The sequence below is a fragment of the Excalfactoria chinensis genome, chromosome 1, assembly GCF_039878825.1.
Source record: "Excalfactoria chinensis isolate bCotChi1 chromosome 1, bCotChi1.hap2, whole genome shotgun sequence".
Taxonomy (NCBI): domain Eukaryota; kingdom Metazoa; phylum Chordata; class Aves; order Galliformes; family Phasianidae; genus Excalfactoria; species Excalfactoria chinensis.
The window spans coordinates 38,616,206-38,639,674 of record NC_092825.1 but is presented as its reverse complement, the minus strand read 5'-3'; the positions used below and the strand labels follow the sequence as shown (position 1 = coordinate 38,639,674).

Genomic DNA, 23,469 nt, shown 5'->3' with positions numbered 1-23,469 from the left:
GTGTTCATTCAAGGGCATCCTCTTAACAACAAATTTCAGAGGTATGAGACCTGGCCTTTTAAGGCCGTAATCAAATAAAAAATCTCTCAGGAACTGAACACAAACACTTTAAACATAATTTTCAACAGCAGACTCATTGATTAGAGGAATTAAAAAAGAAACATATTAACAGGACTGCAGCTAACTTTCACAACAAATATTAGGAATTTCACATCTTCATTGGTAAGCTGCCTGACATAAAACTGCTGTCTAGAATAAATGTCCTCAGTTTTTGAGAGTAGACCACTGGAATTTTTTTGAAGGCCATGCAAATGGAAGGAAGAGACTGCGACTATCTGTATTACGGCACTGGAATGTTTGTACAGATATTCTGAACTTCTTCAAAACAAATTTAGGATTTATTTTCTATAGGAAAGGTTTTTTAGATTACTGGAAAATATGTGTTGCACACTTTTACTTCAACTGGAAAAGGGTACTTCTCTCCGGCAGTACATTATCACATAACTGGAAGGAAAAATAAATAAAGAACAAGTGAAAAGTCTCAGGAATTAAATATTAAAGATAAAAATTACATTTCTAATACAATAGGATAGCTTCCCTGAGATGTTTCAAGAGTGAAGGTCAGTTTTGGAAAAGCACTTTAAAGAACGTTTCGTTTCGAAGAGGACTATGTCGGAATGCAAATGTAGTGATAATGTAGATAGTGTACATCAAAGGTGCTTTTCTGCCAAGAAGGAGGGAGGGTGTTTATGATTTATCACACATAACACAAATTTTCTGAACACAGTTTGGGGTTATTTATTTATTTTACAGATCTATTCAACAATGTCCTCTAGACAGCCTGGGAACAATAATATGTACACAGTGTTCAATGACGAGTCTGTGAATCTGGCTCTCAACTTGCACACTAGTTCAGTAAAAAAAAAAACAACACCCATAGTACTATGCAATAGTATTCCCTGCTGTATTCTGAAGCACGGTGTCACCTCTGTGAGAAGAAAGCAAGTTCAGTAACAATTTTCTTGGGAAATAAAAATGCAATTGGAGAAAATGAAAAATCTTCCATTCTCTGCAGTGAAAACATATCAGATTTTAGACAGTGTTTTAATTTAGTTCTTAGAATAGGTCCATGCATATACTTCAATTTTGATAATGCTCAATTAAACTATAAAACTGTGACTTTCCAGATCACCTCCACTCACAAAACATCATTTTACTTTGCATACAGAGCTCTGCCTGCCACTGCCTATGTAAAGTAGCGCTCATATCCTTCCCCAGGCCACTATGAAAAGAGAAAGCAGAAGAAATATGAAGAAAACAAGAGAACTAGTTCTAAAAAAGAAATGATGATCTCCTAAGTAAAAACTGAGGTAATGATTTTTAGACCCATACTTTCCAATGGATACACTAAATCACATGTATTCAGTTTGCAGATGAGAACATTTCCCAAACAACTCACTACTGTGCTAGAATGGTAACTCACTGGGATGGGCAGACACGTCAGGCACAAATCAGACTGACTTCCATAACTGGTGGCAGTGTATCCCAGACACTGAGACAGCTATATAGGAGCCATGCTCACGAAGTTTGAAGAGGTAACACAAGCAACCAGTGGTAGTAGTACTAAAGCTTTTCCTTATTCTGGCTATGCTGGAAAACACAAAATTACTTTGAGCTGTCAACACGCTAATGGCCTTATGTGCTCTTTGAGGCCCAGTTTTACATAGCATAAAGTAGATCAGACATTCCTTACTTGAGCTGGAGAGTCAGAACTTAAAGTTGGTTTCATATCTTAGCTGACCACAAAGCAGTGAATAAAACTGACATTATTTTCCTGCGGTAATCTAGTAAAGAAACATGCCTACTGTGAACCATCATCTCTTTTTGCATGTGCTCAGATTTGCTTTGGCAGCTGTTTTAAGGGAGGAACACTGCATTATTTACCAGAACACAATACTTTGATTTCATTCAATAAAACTGTAGAATGCTAATGTGTAAAAAAAAAATTAAAAAAATGCACGTTCCTCAATTTGCCTTTTTGGAAACTTAGGTATGGTTTGCCAAGGAAAAATAAATTAGCAACATAAGATACTGCAACATTTCAATAATACATGAATGAATAACTGTGGTACATTTTATTCTTAATTAACTTACGTTGTCTTAAAGCTAAATGTTAAACCACAATAACTAGGAAAGTTCTTGATTTTTTTTTCCCCACTGATACCCTGAAATATTACTTTCATTATTCACTGAGATCCTACATCCAGGTACATAATTTTCAAGTCCTGATGGGAAATATTTTCAATCAAATCACATTCTAAAAATATTTTCCATAGAAAATATTTTCCATTTCACTATGAGCAATGCATCTCATTTGGAATCATAAAAATCAATCAAAAATTATGTATCTCAATCTACAGTAACAGGTTCTGTATTGAATTAACAGGCTGTACACAAAGGATTATTAATTAACATTAATTTCTTTAACACATAGTTCATGAATAAGGGATGTACTGCCTGCAAAGTGCTGATAGAGGTACTAAATGAGGAAATGCACCACTTATATAAATTCACTTCTTTGTTTTGCAGTGTCCTACTTTTGCACAAAGGAAGGAAAGGAAATCTAAGTTTCCTTAACTAACAAAATCTCGCTTAATATTCTGCTAAATTACTGCAGCAAATGTCACCTTTTGAAAAATTAGGGTTAAATCTTACTTTCCTTATTCATAAAGACAGTAATGATTGAGGGAATGGGAATTTCACCATTGGCATCAGTAATAGTATAGGCTGACACTTGCATTTCACTTGAGCTGATCTTAGGAACAAAGAGTGTCATTTAACTCCTTATTACTGTAATCAGTGCTCTTGTTAACAGACCGTGAATGGAGAAAAAAAATGGTTTTAAAGCAAAAAAAAAAGATATTACTAGTAATAACAGATACACAAAAAGCTGTTTGAATTTTCTCTTCCTGTACATCAGGAAGATTTCAATGATGAAACAGAGTTCAGCATGACAAACAAATGAACATTTTTTAAAACTTATTTATTTTTTTAATGTTTGCTGGCTATAAAATTTTTATTTAGAATCAAGAATCCATCTAGAGATAGTGTGAATGATATGCATTCACTACATGACTCAGTACTGCTCTTCATATTCTCAAATTAAAGCTAAAATTTCCAGTGAAGTAAGGTTTTATATTTTTGTTCCCATTCAATTCTGTTTATTATTTTTCTTTTTATCATAAGCAACGTAGTAATAATTTTGGTGTAATCATTCCTATCTCTTTTGCTGAGTATTAATGCGTGCGCCAATAAATAATTGTTGGAGATCTCGTTGCTGTCCACTGAGGATGTTGTGAACTGTGTTCTTTGAATTGATACCCATGCCACAGAGTATAAGAAGGTTAGCAACTGGCACATTTATCCAAGTAACATACAGTTCATTCTACACATTATAACATCAAAGTGTCTTTTCGATGACTTCAGCCTTTCTAAGACTAACAAGAGTATTTAGGATTTATAGTTGAGAAACAGCATGGCTGCTTCTGCTGCCAGTCTTTATTCATGACTCTAATAATAGAAAGTGTAATAAACAATGTAGATTTATAACTCTACATTTTAGTTGTTGTATCTGAAGGTTCATGTAATCAGGAGAGGTGATCACTATTTTTTCTGATTTAGAATTTTCTCACTCGGTGCCAGGCACTATCAAGTTATTCAGTAAGTAGACAACTTTGCTCTTTTCATCAGTGCTTTGTGAAAGAGTTGACAGCTTATGTGTTAAGGCAATCTGAGCTTCAGCCTAACAATCTGATTTGTTGGCTAAGTAGATTTACTGCATCTTGATTTTCTTGATAAATTCCATGCGAAACACAATGAAAGCTGCCTTGACAACATCTTTATCTACGTGAAAAAATTTGCATTGGTCTGTGCAAAGAGGAGTCTCATGTAAAACTGAGAATTCTGTAATGAAAACTTAAATGTTTGTACAGTTTTGTCAACAATAGTGCATTGTTAGCATGTGCTATACACAAAAGGAAATGAAGCACTTTGACTACAACTGTAAAAGGTTGAAATAAAGAGATAATTCAGTGGTAAACTTTAGATTAAAAACAAACAAACAAACAAAAAAGTCATAGATCAGAACTAGAAAATAGTTTATATTATAGATATGAAACAAATGTGATGTAGGAAATAGCTTGATTTTATGGGGTGAACAGTATCATGTTGTTGCCCTGAAAGGATTTTTCATTTCTGAAGTTCCTAGATTAGATAAGTTTAAAATCGCACCCCCCTGTTAATTACTGAAAACTCATTCTTCCTTGTATTTCCACTGAATTAGATAATTACATTTCTTCCTACAGTGTGTAAGGAATGGTTATTGCTTTAGAGTAGCTGCAAATCTCAGATATTTTGTCCATATTATCTTGCCTATGTGTCTTGTGTTCATGAGTTTAACAAATCCTGGCCAATTCTGGTCAGTTTTATGCTTTATGATGTAATCTGTACATGTATGGGAAATTGGTAATCACAGCCTGAACCTCTGATTAATCAGCTGAGGCAAGTGTTGGGTCAGCTGTGAGAGGTGAGAGCAATTAAGCTGTGCTCCAGGAAGGGGTGGAGCTTGACTCTACCTCCTCTAGAACTCTTTTCAGGGCTGACCATCACTAAGGCAGCATCTCTTGGAGATTGCTCCCTGGTGGAGATTGTCTCAGCATTTCCCAGTGAAGGTATCCATATTGGTGAGTCTTTCCTTATAAATAACCTTTTGAATATCTGTTATCATCTTTGTATCATTCCACCTTATAGTGCACATACTGTTCTTTCCCACCAAAAAAAAACTTAAGTACAGTTTCAGTTTCTTCTCAATTTCATTAGGAATCCAGAAACCATTTTCTGATTTCCTTAGAACCCACAGTTATTTGAAGTCATTTTCTGCTTTGATGAGTGACAAAACTATTATGAAAAAGGCCCATCTACAAATATAAAACACAAGGCAAAAATTCTGTACAAATATTGATATTCAGTATTGACTGAAGTGGCAGAAATAGACTGAACTGAATGAAGAAGCCTGTGAAATCGATTTTAGTAACATTACCTAGACATCTGCACAACCTTTTGGTGTTAGATACCTATTCTTTGTATATGTTGTCTTTTAACACACACACACACACACACACACACACACACACACACAAGATCAGAGTATCATCGTGGACAGCATCACTAGGATGATGAGACAATTGTATATTTATTCCTTTCTGGTTTGGTACAAATATTGCCGACAGCCTTGGGGGGGGGAGGATATAGGTGAATACTGGGAAAGTTGGTGTACAATGTTTTAGCAGACAGAGGCAAACCTTCATTATGTTAGTGTGTTTCCTTGGAGGTTTGAGAATAATGAGGCTGTGCACTGGAATTTCTGTGGAGAAGATACCTCAGAGCTCTTGAATCTAAAATGACTCATGAAGAGAAGATATTGTGCACAATATTTTTAATATTCTCTGGCTCTAAGTTTGATAATCTGCCAGATCTTCAGGAATTAATTTCATGTCTTTAAGGGAGAAAGCAACAAAATGCCTCACAGTGGTGCAACTTCCTTGAGGCAATCCTGGACCTAAGAAGGATTTTACACATTTTCCTCAAGTACTCCAAAATAAAACATTAACAATGATAACAACCACAAAGAAGCCTATCTGAGGCTTACTCAGCACTTGCTTGGAAATACAAAGTTTAGAGTCACCAGGTTGAGTTTCAGATGAACATGGTGAAAAACCAGCAGGTGGATCCCAAAGAATTGGGCCACACTCCCACTTGGCAGGAAGCACAGCAACCTTGAAAACTGCAAAATTTGCAGATCTCAGAAATGAAGGAAGCTAAAATTTGAAGTGTTTAAGTGTTAGGTGGCCAACTAACTTGTCTGAACAACTCCATTTCTGTTCTGATTTGATTACGGACACTCAAAATTGTCTAGCATGGATTAGACCTCCTTCAGAACACCAGGATATAAATCAATTATAAGGAAGACATATCAGTAAAACTGATAAGGCATGTGAGAAAAAAGATTTAAAATACTGACAAAGACTGAGTATTCAGATTCTTCCTAGAGAAAAGTATGTCTGAAGCATCGTTCTCAGTTATTATTTCACACCTAAGCAGGAAAGACTTTCTTGGTGCTGGTTCTTTTTTAACACCTGCACTTAGTGTCATCGATCACTGGCAATATAATGACACAGTTATGAAAGATCTTTAGGAAAAAAGTATGTCTGTTCCAGTAAGGAATGATAGGTAAGAATACTCTAGTCACCAAAAGGACGTATAGCTGTCACCAATCCAGATGTCTTTAATATGCTCATTGTGTGAAAAATTGAAGTAATCATAGGACATACAGGCTTTGAGTCTCAAGATTCTAACTCGATCATGAAATGCAAAAGCATTGTTACACCTAATGAATGATTATTACACCTAATGAATTGCTGTTGTTTAATGGTAAATTAATGAATACTATAAATGGAGAACATTTGTAATAATAATAATAATAAATCAGAAGAAGACTTGAAACCAAAGTCCAGAAACTAGATCAGTGCAAGATATTTTGTGAGGTGATGTTCTAATGCATGGCTCAGGACTTCAGGATTAAAGTTTATTGGCAAAGAAAGCAGGCACAGAGATCTTAGGACTACAACATACCCTTGGATATTAAGGCTGCACACATACCCTGCATATCCTCTTGTCTCTCCAAGCTTTCAGCCCTAAGAAATATAAATAAATCACAACAATTCTGCTACAGAATGCACGGACGTGCCACAAACAGAATTGAGTAAACACCTCAGGGAAAGCAGGTATATCCACAATTCCTCAGAGAGTATCCTCAAGATTCATAGCTCACTTTCATAGTGAAAGAAAATAGAGATTCTTTTCTATCAAAAGACTTCATCATATTTAAGATACTGTTTACATTATAGAAGAACTGCTGGCAATAACCACAAAGAAAATTCATTTTATTCAATTTGATTACTTTTGGGGATTTTTCCATTATGTAAACAACACCTCATGCATCTCAAGCTTTGAAACAGCTTTGAGAGCAGACAGCAACTGATTTGGTTGAATGCAAACTCTTTATATAAACCTCTTGATAGTTATTATTCTAAGAAGCACATTGCCTCTGTCATTGCCTGTATAGACTACAAAGTGTGAAAAGAACTGAAAAAGCCTGAAAAGTTGCTGTGGGGGCATGAAATTTTTTTCAGACCTTTCTGAAACAGTGGAAAAGTGTTTGGGCTACGGACGTGCTTGTTGTTCTAAACTATTCCAAATGTCCCCTTAAAATAGTTAAAAGAATTTAACTTCAAATTCAGATAGCTTTATGCACAGACAAAATTAGCAGTAGCCTAGTATATATAGTATATATATAGTATATATAGTGTGTATATATATATATATGTATAGCATATATAGTATATATATGGAGTGTGTTCAAATTAAACCAGGCAGAGATTGCTGATGCAACTATCTTTTTTGCATTCAGTCAGTAACTGTGCTAACGTTGTTTGGACATCATACATGCCCAGTTTTTGGTATGTGGTCTGAAAAAGAAGAAATAGCAATTTATAACACAGCAAAGGCAATTAGAACCCCAAGTAGATTCTTCCAACAGCATACAAGGTTGGGATGACAAGTCTCTATACTAATAATTAGACAGCATCCTTTAGCAAAGCCAATATTTTTATATTTTTGATCATCTTTTTTTTAAAAACACTATTTACCTTAATTGCTTCCTTATATCAGATTCCATTTGTATTTCCTTCCAGATGTTCAGAGGTTAAGAAAAGATTTTTATTTCTTTTGATTTCTCTCCTGGGTAAAGAATCTACCAGCTTGTTATTTTCCCCAGTACTCCCTATATAACAAAGGATCTCATTTGTGGAAGGCCCCATTTTCTTTTTAGCTGTACTCTACAGATGCTGTGAGCACCTGCAGTTGAAGTTGATTTCCTTGAGTATTGCAACTGTTCAGCTCCTCTAAGGATTGAACCTTCTAGGGCTAAATAGATGTGAGAAGTTCATACCGGATCACAGAATCACAGAATTGTAGGCAGGGAAAGTGATGTCTGGAAATTAGCTAGTCCAAGCAGGTCCCCTATAGAAAGTTACACAGGAAAGCATCCAGAGAGTTTTTGAATATCTTAGGAGAAGGAGACTCCACCACCTCTCTGGGCAGCCTGTTCCACTAATCTGTCACCCTCAAAGTAAAGTTATTTTTCTTCATGTTCAGGTGTAACTGCATGTTTTCTAGTTTGTGCCCACTGCCCCTTTTCCTGCCACTTGGCACCACCACAAAGAGTCTGGCCCCATCCACTTGCCTCCTATCCTTTAGACATTTATAAGCATTGATAAGATACCCCTTCAGTCTTCTCTTATCTAGGCTAAACAGTCCCAGGTCTCTCAGCCTTTCCTCATAAGGGTGATGCTCCAGGACCCTCATCATCTTTGTGGCCCAATGTTGGACTCTCTACTGTAGTTACCTGTCTTTCTTGAACTAAGAACTTGAACACAGTACTCCAGATGTGGCCTCACCCAGGTAGAGCAGAGTGGGAGGATATCCTCTCTCCACCTGCTAGCCACTCTCTTTGTAATTCACTCCAGGATATCATTGGCCTTCCTGTCCGAAAAGGTACACCGCTGGCTCACAGTCGACCTGTTGTCCACCAAGATATCCAGCTCTTTCTTTATAGAGCACCTCTCCAGTACATCAGCCCATAACCCATGGGTGTCCAATCTTTTGGCTTGCCTCGGCTGCACTGAGTGAAGAGGAATTTTATTGGGCTGCATATGCATAGGCTGCTCTAAAAGTAATGCCTCCTATTTATTTCCATGGAAACTACAAAAGATTCAGTGAGCGCTATAACACTATTTGATAAAGAAAACTCTCAGCTACAAAACACTATTTTTTTAACATAGTCACCACCATTAGCTCTGCATTTTCTTCAGTGATGAACAGGAGCCTGCATGCCATGCTCATAAAGCTTGCACCAGCAGAGGTGACTCACTGTCACTGCTGCCACTGCTGAAGGGAACTACTCACTGCCTCACTGTGCTCACCTCTACTGATTGGTCTCCATAAATGTACAGCATGTGCCAGTAAGTGTCAATAGGTGCCATTTTTTCCACACGGTGGAATTCAAAGACACACCTTTGCTTCATCCACAGTTCCATGTCAGACACCATTCTGCCCCTCTGCTTCCATCTGTCACACAGTAACAAAATGTAACAGGATATCGGTGGGAAGGTTCAACCTTTACTGCCATACCACCACCATCTGCCTCTGACACTGTGGGCCAACATCATAAAATAGGAGAATTACTTTCAGATCAGCCCTCATAGAACATGTAGTATAGTTAATGTATACAAGTAAAAAAAGATTTTTTTTAATTTTTTTATTTTTTATTAAACATAAAGGGAGAACAAAAAAAAAAAAAAAAAAAAAAAACACAAAGAAAAAAAAAACAAGAAAAAAAACAAAACTCAAAACATTGAACTGCTGAGATATTTGATTTTGTAACGGTGCATCAGCGGTTCAGTGGAAGGGGTTGCCATTCTCAGTGCATTCTCAAGGTGATCAACAGAGCTTTTTGATGAAATTTTACTCTTTCTGTGCTTCCTCCTTGAAAACAGCTGTTCACAAATGTATGTACTGCCAAAAAATGGTGACATGAGGTGTGATTGTGAAGGGAGGGGTATTTCTCTCTGTTAAACAGGGCTTATAAGAGTCCAGTACAGAGACATCACAGGGATTTTTAGTTGAATATCTGATTGCAGCTCTATACATTCCATTTGAAAATTTGCAAGTCATGTATTTATGTCAATTGAAAATGGAGTCACAAATATTCAGTTGAATTCTATTATTATCACCCTTTTTTAATACTCTCTGTAATTATTATTTATATTAATTGGAAAGTTCCAACAAAAGCAATAGAACTTAGAATAGAAACTTTTTCTTTAATTGATACTATATCTGCAAGTTTAAGGTGGCAACCCATTGAGATGAACACATCAACAAATAAATTTCCCACTCATAAAGTCAGTATGGCCCAGCAGAAACTATCAGGCAAGTTTCAACTCATTTAGGTACCAAAACTTTTATACTTATATCTAACACATTTGAACCAGATAATAGCTTTCTGATAAAACCCTAAGATTAGAATGAACTTCATCACAGCAGCTGATTCTTTAATATTGGGATATAATGGATTACATCACACTCAGTTGTTTCTTTCAGAGTGACTGGCAAGTAAGACATGCCAGCAACATGCCTGAAGGAAGAAGAGATTAATATAAACCCTCTTCTGTGGGTATTTAGTATCTAGTCTTAGAAGGTTCTGGACTCTTTGAGGTTAGTCTACAATAAGCTGCTGTAGTTCACTTGGAGAGTAGGGAAGTACAAAGACACACTTAGTCTACACAGTTCTTGTCTATAACATGGATTAATTTTTTGTTTAAACCGTGTGTGATCTGAATCCAGAAAAGAAAAAAGCTAGGCTTGCCTGAGATTGTTGATGTCATCCATTGGAAAAATTGAAAGAATAATCTTGAGACTAAAAATACCAAGAGGAGGGACATCGATAGATAAGAATAGTGCCTTAAAAAGAAGAAACATTAAAATTATTTTAAAACGCTAATCACATAATACAGGTCATAACTTTTATAAGAAAATCATATGTTCTGCATTACTTAATAATCAACGCGAGGAAGCAGTGGTACTTATAAAAGAGGTACAGATCACAATTTATTTCTTACGATTCACAGAGGCATAGCATTTATTATTTTTGCAGCTGAAAAGTAAATAGTTGCCAAATGTATCAGTGTACTTGAGGAATCAATTAAAAAGAGCAGTGAGGAAATAGCAGTATCAGTTCAGAGCTTTCAACCTATCTGCAACTTGCTTCCCCTTAAAGACACGACTGTTTCTTCAGAGCAATAACTGCATAGCATCTGGGGGATTTCACGGGATCGAATAACTTCACAAGTCCTGACCAGGCAATGTTGTTCTGTAAAGTGATATATGATTGAAGTACATTAAAATATGTTTGACTTAAAAGCTAAGATATGGTAACAGATCCACATTTCTCCCAAACTCCCTCCCATCCCCTTCTCTTCCCCCCCGCCACCCCCCCCCCAAAAAAAAAACAAACAAACAAACAAAAAAAAACAACCCTATTCTTAATACAAAACAGGAAAAACACTTATCTAACAATAAAAATAGTGAAAGTTTGTTGTGGAAAATAAAAAGGAAATGCAAAGAAGGATATATCTTAAAGTCATTAATTAAACTATTTCTGGCACCATGAAATGACAACTTACCGCCTCCTTTTTTTTTTTTTTTTTTTTTTTTCTTCTTTCCAATTGAACTAGAGAAAATATATTAAGGATCAAGTTCTACTTGTTTTATGCAGCACAGTCTACTACTGCAGCTAATTAACTGACTTTTCAAATGAATAAGGCCAGCTGGATCTGGTCTTCATGTTGCATATGGCTTTTATCATTTCTACTTTTTCTTCCTAAACATATTTTGTAAATCAACCAGTACAAGATTAAATCAATGGGTATATTACATTTAGAAAAGGTAAATTAGAACTAAATGCAGCAAGTCCGATCTCCTGTCTTGGAAATCGTACAGATCTCTGTGTGATTTATAACGGGCTGGCATGTGGGAAAATACATCATTATTTAAATATTTCAAATTGTCTCTCTGTAAAAATACCAGCTAGAACAAAAATATACATTTTACTACAACTCAATTGTTCCAAGAGCTCTGTGGCAAAGAAGAAAGTGAATTTTTACATATGATAAAAAGAAGCTGTTAAAATGAAAGGTTTATACTGGAAAAACAGCTATTCACATGATTGGGTTTAAACTGTATATTAAAATTTCATTTTCACCATGGCCCAAAGCAGAAGCTGAAAGATGCTACCACGTCCTCCAATCAAATTATTGCTTGTACAAAAATACGTTTACCAGTGCAGAGAAAGAGTGATTGATGCTTCTGAGTTTATCAAGTCAAGCTCAAAATTAGTGTTAGTAGAAACACTCTGATATAAATCATCACTGAGTAAATATTGTAGCATTTGCTTATCAAGTGTAATTAATCAGTTGATCCATTTGGTTGGAAAAAGCGTACCTCTCTCATCACAGATATTCATTAAAAAACAATAAAAATAATGTAATGGGGCCTAATTTAAAAATTTCTTGAATTATATGTTCTAAAAAATATTCTTTGGAAGCTCTAAAATGCACAGTATAATGTTTGTTGAGCATTTCCAATATTTCTTTTAATAATCTCCATGTCATATTAAATAAGATTTGTTGCATATACAATTTATTCATTTTTTATCATTTATTGACTTGTAATTACTATTCGATTAAATGAACATATGCCTTACTGTTGTTGCTTTGCTGAAAATAAAAACATCTGCTGGGCATATGTTTATACTAAATGGAATGAATGCTTATACTTTTGCAAATATGAGAAAATAATTCTACAACAGAGACTTCTGTCTGCACTGTAATAAATGGGCTAACATAGTCTCATTTCATTGATGTAGCCTTTAGGTACCATAAAATGTAATGCAAAAATACCTGCTCCTTTAGGTAGCAAAGACGATCCAGAAGTATCAAAACTTCTACGCAGGGAGCTAGCACAACCTTTAGCTGAAAGAAAGATTAGATGCTATTATGATTTTGGGAAAGGGAGCCAATATGCTTCTCAGTGGCTCCACTTCAGCCAAATAATACCGGGAAGGTCAGTCATTTTCTAGGTGTTTTTGTTGTACAGATGTCACCTTGTAGGGTGAACATCTTCAAAACGGATTATGTTAAAGATCAAAAATACATGGAAAGCCATAAAACTAGAAAACTACATTATTAGTTGGTTTTGAAGCACTGTCCAACATGAAAATGATATTATATGAGGCAGAACAATTTTAAAGAGGGAAATAATGAATTTTAATATAAAGTATTTTTATGAAATAACTGCATGGAGACCATTCTAGGTTTAAAAGGAGACTAACATTTTATTTTCCAGAGTAATGGTCCCTCTTGAAAAAGAATCTTCCATGTGTTCGCTTTATTATTTTACTGACACCTAATATAGTTTTGGAATGAGATACGCTCCAGTGTTTGGAAGCGGAGCTGCTTTGTTTTTGAGATTGCATACCAGAATGTAAGACAGTCTACCGCCACATAAAACTTAACAGGGCTTTGTTCTAAACTACCACATATATACAAGGTAATGGCATTAATCTTATAACTTTTACCATATTAAATGCTTCAAGCTCATTCATTCTGTGCTCGTATTTCTCATAGTAATCCATTATACAGCTGTCTGGGAGCTGCAATGAATTAAAAAAAAAAAAAAAAAAAAAAAAGGTATCAGTCTCATTCTAGTTTTGAAATATGAAATATGTTTTGAAAGTCACCCTACAAAATGAAATCTATGGCTTTTTGTTTTGTTTTAAATTAGCAATTTACAAAGGTCTGTAATAATTTTCCAATAACAATTTCTCAGCTCTCATTTGCAATTACTGTTCTACAGACAGTCTTTTGCACTGGCATGAAATACAGAGATATATTCATTATTCAGAGATTTCTAGCCATTTTTAAATGCGTATTATACAGCAAAGTGGAGATAACATTCTCATTTCCTTTCCTATATATCTTGTCCCTCGTGCCCACTGGCCCAAGAGATTTATTTAAATAGATGAAGAGTGGAGTCTGGTGTCAGAATAACATACTTCAGTCAGGATTCCTGGATGGTGTTTCATACAAAACCTACCGTCAGATTCTGGAAATAATACTTAGTGTCATTCCATTACAAGTAACCCATGTCTGAAATAGAAGTTTTTCTATTCACCTTGAACTACTACATATTCCTATCTTCTATTCCCAGTTATTTGATTCAAAACTGCCAGCACTGTCACTATAGCTGTAAATGCAGTAACTTTGAGCTGAATTTTGTATGAGCGGATTAAGAGCTTGGCTGAACCAAATGCTCCTCCCCTTTTAGCCCCTGGTACCCACTGCAGCACAACAGACAGCACCTGTAGTGACCAGTCACAAAGAAATTTAATAGCCTAAGATAGTAGAACAAACTAGAGAACATTTCCATAAATTATAAGGTTTCAGGTCATGTATGTATTATGGACTTAATCCTAAAATAGCCAAGAAGGGAATGAAATGACTTCAGCACTACCACTGTCACTGAGAAGTTCTCAAAGATGGTATAGCAGATGGCTGGTGGATGTGAGCCTTTCATTATTAGAGTAGTCTGTTAAAATTCAGTGCACTGAAAAAAAAAAAAAACCAAAACAAATAAATACTCAAGAAACATAAAAAATGAAGTGATAGTCAGGTAAGTAGTGAGTTTATCTTAAAAAAATCAAGTTGATTTGCTTGGGAGGTGGGTGAGAAGATTGACTCTACAATCGCCTAAAAGAAGGTCGTGGTGAGGTGGGGGTTGGCCTCTTCTCCGAAAGGACAAGAGGTGATGGCTTCTAGTTGCACCAAGGGAGGTTCAACTTGCATATCAGGAAAAAATTCAGGCATTGGAACAAGCTGCCCAGTGAGGTGGTGGAGTCACTGTCCCTGGAGGCGTTCAAGAAAAGCATAGATGTTGCACTGAGAGATGTGGTCTAAAGCGGGCACAGGGTCTTATGGTTCTTTCCAACCTTAATGAATCTATGATTCTATAAGTCACGTCAGAAAAACAAACGTCATGTATTTTAACTTCAGCAAGATTTTTGACACCATTTCATACAATAATTTCAAAAGCTAATCCAAGAAACATGGTTTAGATTAAAGCAGGAAGTGAATGAATATTGTTTAAAAAACCATAACCAGAGAGCTGCTGTTAATGAGTCTCTAAACAACTGAATATTCTTTCTGAATGGAGGTCCGATACAAAATGGAAAATATTTTCATTAAGAACTCAAATGATAGAACAGAAACCACATTAGATCTGCATATGTGCAACAGGAAAGCATTGCTAAAACTTTAAATAATTTTCAGAAATGTGACCATTGCTTGTAAAAAGAGTTTGAAATGCTGTATGGAAAAGCAGGAGGGACTACATTCAGGCAGAACTAGTCAGCTGTTCCTGATGGGAAACACCACATGGCAACCTGGGAGATGCAGCAGATCACAAGCTGAGCAAGAATCACAGTTGTGCTTCTGCACAAAAAAGCAATCACCATACTGCAACGTGTATGGGAGAACAGCTTGCAAAGAGCAGGAAATCATCTTTCAACTCTGCTTGGCAGTGGTAAAGCTTGAATTGGAATGCTGTATCCATTTGGGGCACCAGATTTCAAAGCATGAGCTATTTGAAAAAGCCCTAAGAAAGAACTCTATACCCTTCTGAAAAGAGATTAGAAACCTAGAAAACATGACCTGTAAAGAAAGATTCAGAGAACTGGAAATGATAAGGTTAAAGAAGAGAAAAAATTAGAGTGGGCATAATAACAGATTTTGCAAGGATCTCACCAACAGAAAAGGAAGGTTGTTCTGTGTACCTACGACAGGTTGGATAAGAACGCATGAGCTTGCATTGAAGCAAAAAAAACAAACCACAATCAAAAACTTGAACAATTTTTCTATGAAGTTAATTCAGGACTGGGGAGGTTGTCTGTTTCCATCATGGGATGTATTAAGAAGATTAGACAAACATTTTTCAGGAATGATGCAAAATTCTCGCTCTGAAGCACTTTTATAGCTTTTGAGTTATACATGTATATTTTTTAATTTAGAAAATACTTTTTCCAAACTACAGCAGCAAGGTCGAAAAGCTGACCTGGAGGTACTAATGCACTGAATTTTTCAGCCTTGCTGGTATTTTATTTTCAGTAAAGCTGTGCAAATATCTAAAGTTTGCTGTTGTTGTTTTGGTTTCTTTTTTTTCCCTCTATGAAGAGCCAAAGCAACTAAAATACATCAGTCATGAGATAAACAAAATAGTTTATTTGAACTCTGCCCTACAAGCTTTCCATTTCAACTGAGAATTAAAAGGGTTTTAGTATAATGGATTTTTGAAATTACAGGCTCTTTGGTATTAAAATATAGAGATCTGTATTTGTAAAAATATGAACACGAAACCTTTCTGCTATTGCATCCTTTCTGGTCTCCATGAATCTTCAACATGAATCACTTCAATTAAAATAAAACAAACCATGAAATGTTTTGCAAATAAAAAGTTGGGTCAGAAATGTCTCCTGGATGAAGCCATACTTTTGTACTGAGCCCAAACACTTTTGCACTCCCTCCTCGCTCAGCACACTGACCGAACGCATCCTGCTGTCACAGACAGATTAGGTAATATTCCAAACTGCACATCAATCAAAAGGTTTGGTTTGAATACAACAGGCCAGCTGAAAGAGAGACAGTGTCTGTGGAAAACTGTTGACAGAAAAGGGTATAAAAAGGGTAAGTGGTCCCTAGCTACGTGGTCGATTTATTGGAGAAAGACCAAAACCCAGATTACGCTGGCTTTGTCAGAAATCACAGCAGTTTGCCACCTGGCCTCAGTACTTCAAGGGCACCCAACACATTCTTCAGCTGTCCTTCTGAAGTGAGGCACAGTAAATTATTGTTTGCATTTTCTGGACAGAATTGGACTTACACTTGCAAAGATAACCCCATTTAGCCAACCGGAATTGTGTGTACAATTGTTCTCTGTACACAGTTGCCACAGATTTGTGAATGTAGAAGAAATTTTATATACATGCAAAGAAGTATTTTTCCTACATTATGATGTTGTTAATATGAACTCATAGCATGAGTTAAAATGCATGAAGGAACCTAAATACATGTATCATGCCCCTGTCTTAGTAGTAATTCTGCACTCAAAGATATAACTTATGTTATTCCAGTAAGGTTCAATGCATAAAGAGTTTTTGATCAGTATACTTTGCTGATTTAGCTGCTGACCTTTACCAAACTACAAACAAAAGTGCTTCTTCCCTTTGCACTATGATGGTGGTGCATCCTTTCTTTCAAAGTAATTTGTCATCTCTTTGTGGACTGCTGTGGTGGCCGAAACAGCCAAAACAACGAACAGAGATTAGAGGGCAGCCAAGTTCCCACTGTCCCTGTCACAACACCACCACATACTGGAGGTGGTACTGAGCCCTACAGTGGACACATCTTCAAGCTTCAGCACTGTGAGGCTCTCAGCAAACCCAGAGAGCAGATGAGGTGCTGCACACCCAAGCACAGTGCTATACAGCATTCGCACAAATGTGCTGATAGAGCACATGCTGAAAAGAAAGCAGATGGGCACAAGGTGGGTGACAACGAAGAATACCACACTTGGTATTTCTCCAGAGAGTCTTTTTCTCAGAGCTGTGTCTTTCCCCAGGCTAAGAATGTTTTGACTGAAAGGAAGGAATTTTTTTTCTGTCTGCACACCCTCTTCAAAGGAGAGCCAGATCCTACAGATTCGGTCCCACCATCAGGTTAAACAGGTGTGTTTCTCTTTGCTGTCCCAAGAGACTGCTTTCCCCCGATCTGACTGCACATTCATGTATCATCTCTCTTGCACCAACACTATCATGAACACCAAAAAGAGTACCAGAAAGTAATAACCCTTCAGCAGAGCAGCCTCAGTACAAAATGCTTGGGAGACCATCCTACACAGCCATTTTTTACAATTTTTTTCTTATGACTATGGCAGTTAAAAAATATATCTTGTTTCTCAAATAATTTAATTACTGAGAAACGTATGTTTATTTAGAACTTCATTTGAAATGCAATCTATATTATTTCTAACTCTAATCGAAGTAAAAGTCCCAGTCCTGGTTTCAGCTGGGATAGTGTTAATTTTATTCCAAATAGCTGGGATGGTGCTGTGTTTGGCATCTATTATGAGAGTAATGTTGATAGCACACTGATGTCTTAGTTGATGTTGAGCAGTGCTTACGGAGCCAAGGACGTTTCAGCTTCTTGTCCTGCCCTACCAGCGAGGAGCTGGCAGAGCACAAGAAACTGGGAGGGGACAGAACCAGGACAGCTGGCCCCAACAGGCCAAAGGGACATCCCATACCATATGGCATCATGCTGAATGATAAAACTGGGGGAGGTGGAGGCGGGGGGGAAGCTGCTGCTCAAGGGACTGACTGGGCATGGGTCAGCAGGTGGTGAGCAACTGTGTTCCGCATCACTTGTTTTGTATGTTGTTGTATCATCATTATTATTATTTTCCCTTCCTTTCCTGTCCTATTAAAATTATCTCAGCACCCAGTTCCCTACTGTACCCACTGTGAGGCAGTGAGCATGGCACTGAGCTGCCTGCTGGGTTAACACAACAGTCACATTGCTTGAAATTGCTGTCAGACTGAAAAGCTATGCTACCATAATTGGGATAGTATTTTGCCTTTTTGAAAAGCAATTATACTTGAAAACAGCATTATGCAGCATATATATACAGTGTATATTTTATACATTGTAATACAAGTGTTACCTGAGCCTTCATTAAATATTTCCTTAAATAACAACAGTATTTTAAAGTTCGAGGTGTTCACTTTCCTCTAAAGACCTCATCACTGAATGTGGTGGGATTAGACATTTTTATGATTTCAGCAAAACTCTTTTTTCTTTCAAGCAGTGTTACATATGTACAAGTTTGTTCATGTTTTATTGTTCCATTCAGTTCCACTACTGACAGTTCCCCAAGTCTAAGTATGTGGCTCTTAAGCAATTTAAAAATCACAGTAAAATTAAATGATCCAATACGATTATTCCTCTTATTTCTAAGCAGAAAAGCCTTCATTTGCTAACTGCATTTTATTAATATGAGTGATATTCTCTCCTACCAAACCAAGGTGGGCATTTATTAACTTTATATCAGAACACAGCAGAAAGATGTTTTCAGGAGACACTAACAAATGTAAAAAAAAAAAAATGGGGAAGGCATTCTTATGTGATTTATCACACCAAAAGAACCAGGCACATGTTTTTCACAGTAGCAGCTGTGGCCTACTTTCATAATATTTGACTTCCAAGAAAGTAGCTTCTTTCAGTGCAAGTTAGCAGACAAATGAAAAAATAAAGAAATGCTCCCATACAACCACCGAGTTCTCAGAAGACTTTTCAGTGGCATTCTTTTAAGCAAACTACTTGAAAACAGAACTGACTTAGCTCTCTGGCATCTCAAAAAGCACACCACACTAAAGACTTCTGCATTTGCAAACAGTTATTCTGTAGTTAAGACTCTTAGAAAGTTTCTATATGACAAGTTTTGGAAACTGAGTAACATTACATATGGGAAATGAATAATATGTTCAGCCATTTGAATTTAGGATATCTCTTCAGCTAAAGAGTTCATATTGGTGTTGAACTTAAGTTCAGAAACTCAGCTAATCCTGTGGGGGAGGCTCATCCTTCTTTGGTCAAAATCTTGTAACATGAATCAGAAATTCATATCAAAAGCAACTTTAGCAAAATTTGAATAGATAAATATTAAAGGTAGATGGACTAAAGTTCACTCTCTTACACTAAAATGTTCTCACATAACTGGAAACATTAATGAACATTTTCTTGGAAGGATGGAACTTTCAAATATACTGTTTTTAAAAAGGTTAGCTCTCCAAATACTGTAAAGCAAGTTATCCTCACAAGCTCCAAAAGGACAGAGGCTTTTCATCCTGCCCTGGGCTCACCTGCTGACCTATTTGAAATGTTGTTCAGCAATAACATGTAATGAGCACAGTGGCTCTTAGTTATATGGTTTACAGCATTCTGCTCAGCATATTTTTAATGCAGTTGTGTTCAAGTTTAATGAATTGGAAGATCATTCAGATCTGAAACACAGATGATGTAGGACAAAACTAGGAAACACTCATGATACTTTGCAAATAGCATTGCACGAGTAGCACAGGTGTGTAATGGAGAAGGAACATCCTCAAAACCTACTCACTGTGACACAAACAGGACATGGTAAGTGACTAAATCCAGGACAGCTCATGACACAGACTGGACTGAGAACAAACATGGGGGAACAGGCTTTCTACCTGCATGTTTCTCAGAGGGACCACAAAGCTTGTAAAGGCTTGTGAGATTGCCCCTGGTTTGGACGGGAAAGGGGAAAAATTCATGTTAGGGGTGGATCCCAAGAAACTCCAGAGGTGCTTCAGAACATCTTGTTAGTCATGCATTGTGAAGCTGTCTGCAAGGTATATTTACTGCAGCATTTTCACAATGCACTTCTGTGTTTGGGACATCTATTTCTCTTCAGAGGAGTCTCTGACAGTCCCATCTTTATGTTCTTGGCTTTAGGCCTTGCTTCCATCTATTACTACAGGAATCCGAAGACAGCAAATTGGATCTGTTTTTGTATTCATTTTAGAAAGAATACTCTTATCATGTAAATACATGCAAGCAAGCAGAGCATAAGTTATGTCTGCTGAAAATGTATTCAGGAGTGAACCCAGTATATTAAATATAGATTTAGCTAACATGAATAACTGGCTCATAAGAGAAGACATCTCCTTAATCCACGTTCACTTTGCCATCTGAGCAATTATAAAAAGGAAACATACGTTAAAACTACACTTCTGAAACAGTGATAAATTACATGAAACTTGGAATAAAAGTACATCTATGCTCCTTGTGCAAAACTAGTTATTTTTAAAATTAACATATCCTCAGTTTATTTAGAAAAAATAATCAATAGAATAAGATTTTTGATTAGTCTTATAAAACTCAGACTTTTGACTTTCGTTGTTACTTGATATATTGCTGAGAGATCACTCTGCTCAGCTATTTAGTTTCAGACTTTACGTATATGTACAGGCTAACATAACTATAAGGTGTTTACTTCAACAAAATGAAAGCCAAAAAGTCACATATGCTCTACTGGTAGTTCTCTTTAAAAGTATTGTTTTTTTTTTCTATTTCTTTAAAACAACTATAGCCATTTAAAACACACATCAAATATGTGCCCCAAACCATTAGAAATTAAAGTTTGTCTGAAAAAAAAATAATCAATTATCAAACTAAATTAGTATAATTTCATACAAATTCTATCTTTAGTGTTCTCTCATAAGTTTTATTACTCAAAATTAGAAACTACAGAGTTTGCAAAAGCATAAAGTTAAAGTTGTCATCCTGGCTAGAACGCAGGTCCCTGAGTCTCCCAGCCTTAACCTGGTAAGCCCATAACCTTTCATCACCTTGTGAACGACCTTTTGCCTGATTTATCCCAATAGGAACAGGACACTAAGCAATGTAAGAACACTTAAATCTATCTACAAGAAGGCCACAAACAGAGGAAACACATCGTGCTGAAGAAATGCAGCAAGATGAAGGAGTTGCTGTCCTTGCTGTACGAAAGAAGCAAGACTGATAGTGCATGAGAAAGCAGCTCCATCAAGAGAAGGAACTGGGATGAGCACTTCATTCTCTTACATGATACTCCCATGCTCATGTTAAACTAGGCAAAAAGGGAATAAAAGGGAGAAGATACATGATAGAATTTATCCCACTTCTAAGTGACACTGAATGCTTTGTCTGTACAGCATGGCCCACGAAGCAATTCCATTAGTTCTGAACCTAGAATCAGTATAACCATACCTGTGAAGCATCAAGCTCACACTAGAAGACCCCACTCTGCCCTCACAAAATGAGAATATTTTGTCAGACATTCGGCAGTCCTGGGTGCATGCCTCAGTTTTACTACTGAAAAGAACGGTCTTCAAACAAACAGCAGGAAGAGTTCATTTACATCTCAGTGGGTAATCTGGAATTGACAGGCTCTTCCACACTGAAAAGAAACACTACAATGGAAATTATTTTGGCTAAAGTAATGGGAAACTTCAGTCCCTGAAGGGTAACTTGTAACAAGGAATGAGTGACTGGTAAATGCTACATTCTGTAGGGGAAACAAATACATAAATAAATTACTATTCTGTCCTACTCTTGCTCAGTCCTGACTGATGATGATTGGAGGGCTGGAGCACCTCTCCTATGAGGGAAGGTTGAAGGAACTGAGCTTGTTTAGCTTAGAGAAGAGAAGGCTCTGGGGAGACCTCATTGAGGTCTTCCAGTACTTGAAGGGAGAGTTTGAACAGGAGTGGGGAATAGCTGTTTACAAGGGTGGATAGTGATAGGACAAGGGGGAATGGTTTTAAACTGAGACAAGGGAGTTAGATATTACAAGGAAGATATTACGAGGGTTAGATATTACGAGGAAGTTTTTCACACAGAGGGTGGTGACGCACTGGAACAGGTTGCCCAGGGAGGTTGTGGATGCCCCATCCCTGGAGGCATTCAAGGCCAGGCTGGATGTGGCTCTGGGCAGTCACATCTGATCTGGTGGTTGGTAGCCCTGCATATGGCGGGGGGGTTGAAACTACATATCATTGTGGTCCTTTTCAACTGAGGCCATTCTATGATTCTATGATTCCGTTACAATCTTTTCATAAAGGCTCTGGTTCTCAATTCTGATCAGCAAAGACTTTCCCCCATATATTTGACATATGAAAGAGGCATTCCAGTGATGAAGTGGTGGGGTTGAAGTACCTGAACACTCGAGAAGAGCCTTCATTTGAGCCCTCATTTAGCAAAAGTCACATGCTCACATGAGTGAGTGTTGAGGTAGTTAAGGTGTTTTAGGCAGTTGCCCTCACTCTCTCTATTCATCCAGAACTGAGAAAGCAAGAAACACTTCTGATTTCACCAAGCTTTACTTAGCTGCTTGTTGAAAATTACTGAAAGAAACTGATAATGAAGACAATGATTGCCTCCTTTGACAGGCACATTTTTGGTTATGGTGGTAGTACTATCCACATAAGCTTACTATATAATTGCACTCTTCCTCAGGCACCAGTTTTTGGCCCCCACCAGAGACAGAGCAGACGTTTGGTCTATGCAGCGCAGCTGCTCTTTTGTTCATTTTAAAAAACAGAACTAAAAAACAAATTCTGCATAAATTGCTCTTGGATTTGTTGTCTGTGAGAGCAAGTGCGTAGCATTCATCACATTTTTAGCTATGTAAGAATTTTTTTCTGAAGAGAGGAATTTAGCACATTCTCCATTACTGTGTAGATATAGTGCTGACTCCACCATGAAAACTGCAGTGTTGGAGACGCCATTGAGGGAGCAGTAACAACTTTCCTCACCCTACCATCAAAATAGCACTGCTTTTGTACTGCTGCAGATTTGAATATAGCTGGGAAATGAAAAATAATATTATTTAGATCAGCATAAAACTCAGTTGTCAATGTGCAGCCAGCTGCACATAAAAATGAGGAGAAACATGAGCAAAAATGAGCATTCACTTGAATGAGATCTTCAGCTCCCACATGAGCCTGCAGCTTGATGTGGTGCTGAGATAAACTTCTTCCAGGGCAGCCTTGCCCAGAGCTTTTCTAGCAAAAGGCAGCACTTCTAAAATTAAGCATGTTATCATGAAGTTTCCATGCTC

At 36.9% G+C, this 23,469-nt stretch overlaps 1 protein-coding gene across 3 annotated transcripts in view; it reads right to left on the bottom strand.

The window, feature by feature from the left end:
• Window positions 1-10,150: 10,150 nt before the first annotated feature.
• The window catches only part of METTL25 (methyltransferase like 25), a 54,880-nt gene continuing 41,561 nt past the window's right edge, over window positions 10,151-23,469 (bottom strand). For 2 of the 3 annotated variants that reach the window (XM_072361581.1, XM_072361579.1), the window contains 3 exons: window positions 13,313-13,387; window positions 12,636-12,707; window positions 10,151-11,047 (listed from right to left, as the gene is read on the bottom strand). In XM_072361581.1, the coding sequence (XP_072217682.1) occupies window positions 10,949-11,047; window positions 12,636-12,707; window positions 13,313-13,387 (246 nt within the window). In that variant the 3' untranslated portion in view covers window positions 10,151-10,948. The remainder of the gene's footprint in view (window positions 11,048-12,635; window positions 12,708-13,312; window positions 13,388-23,469) is intronic. The other variant, XM_072361580.1, reaches the window with a different exon arrangement.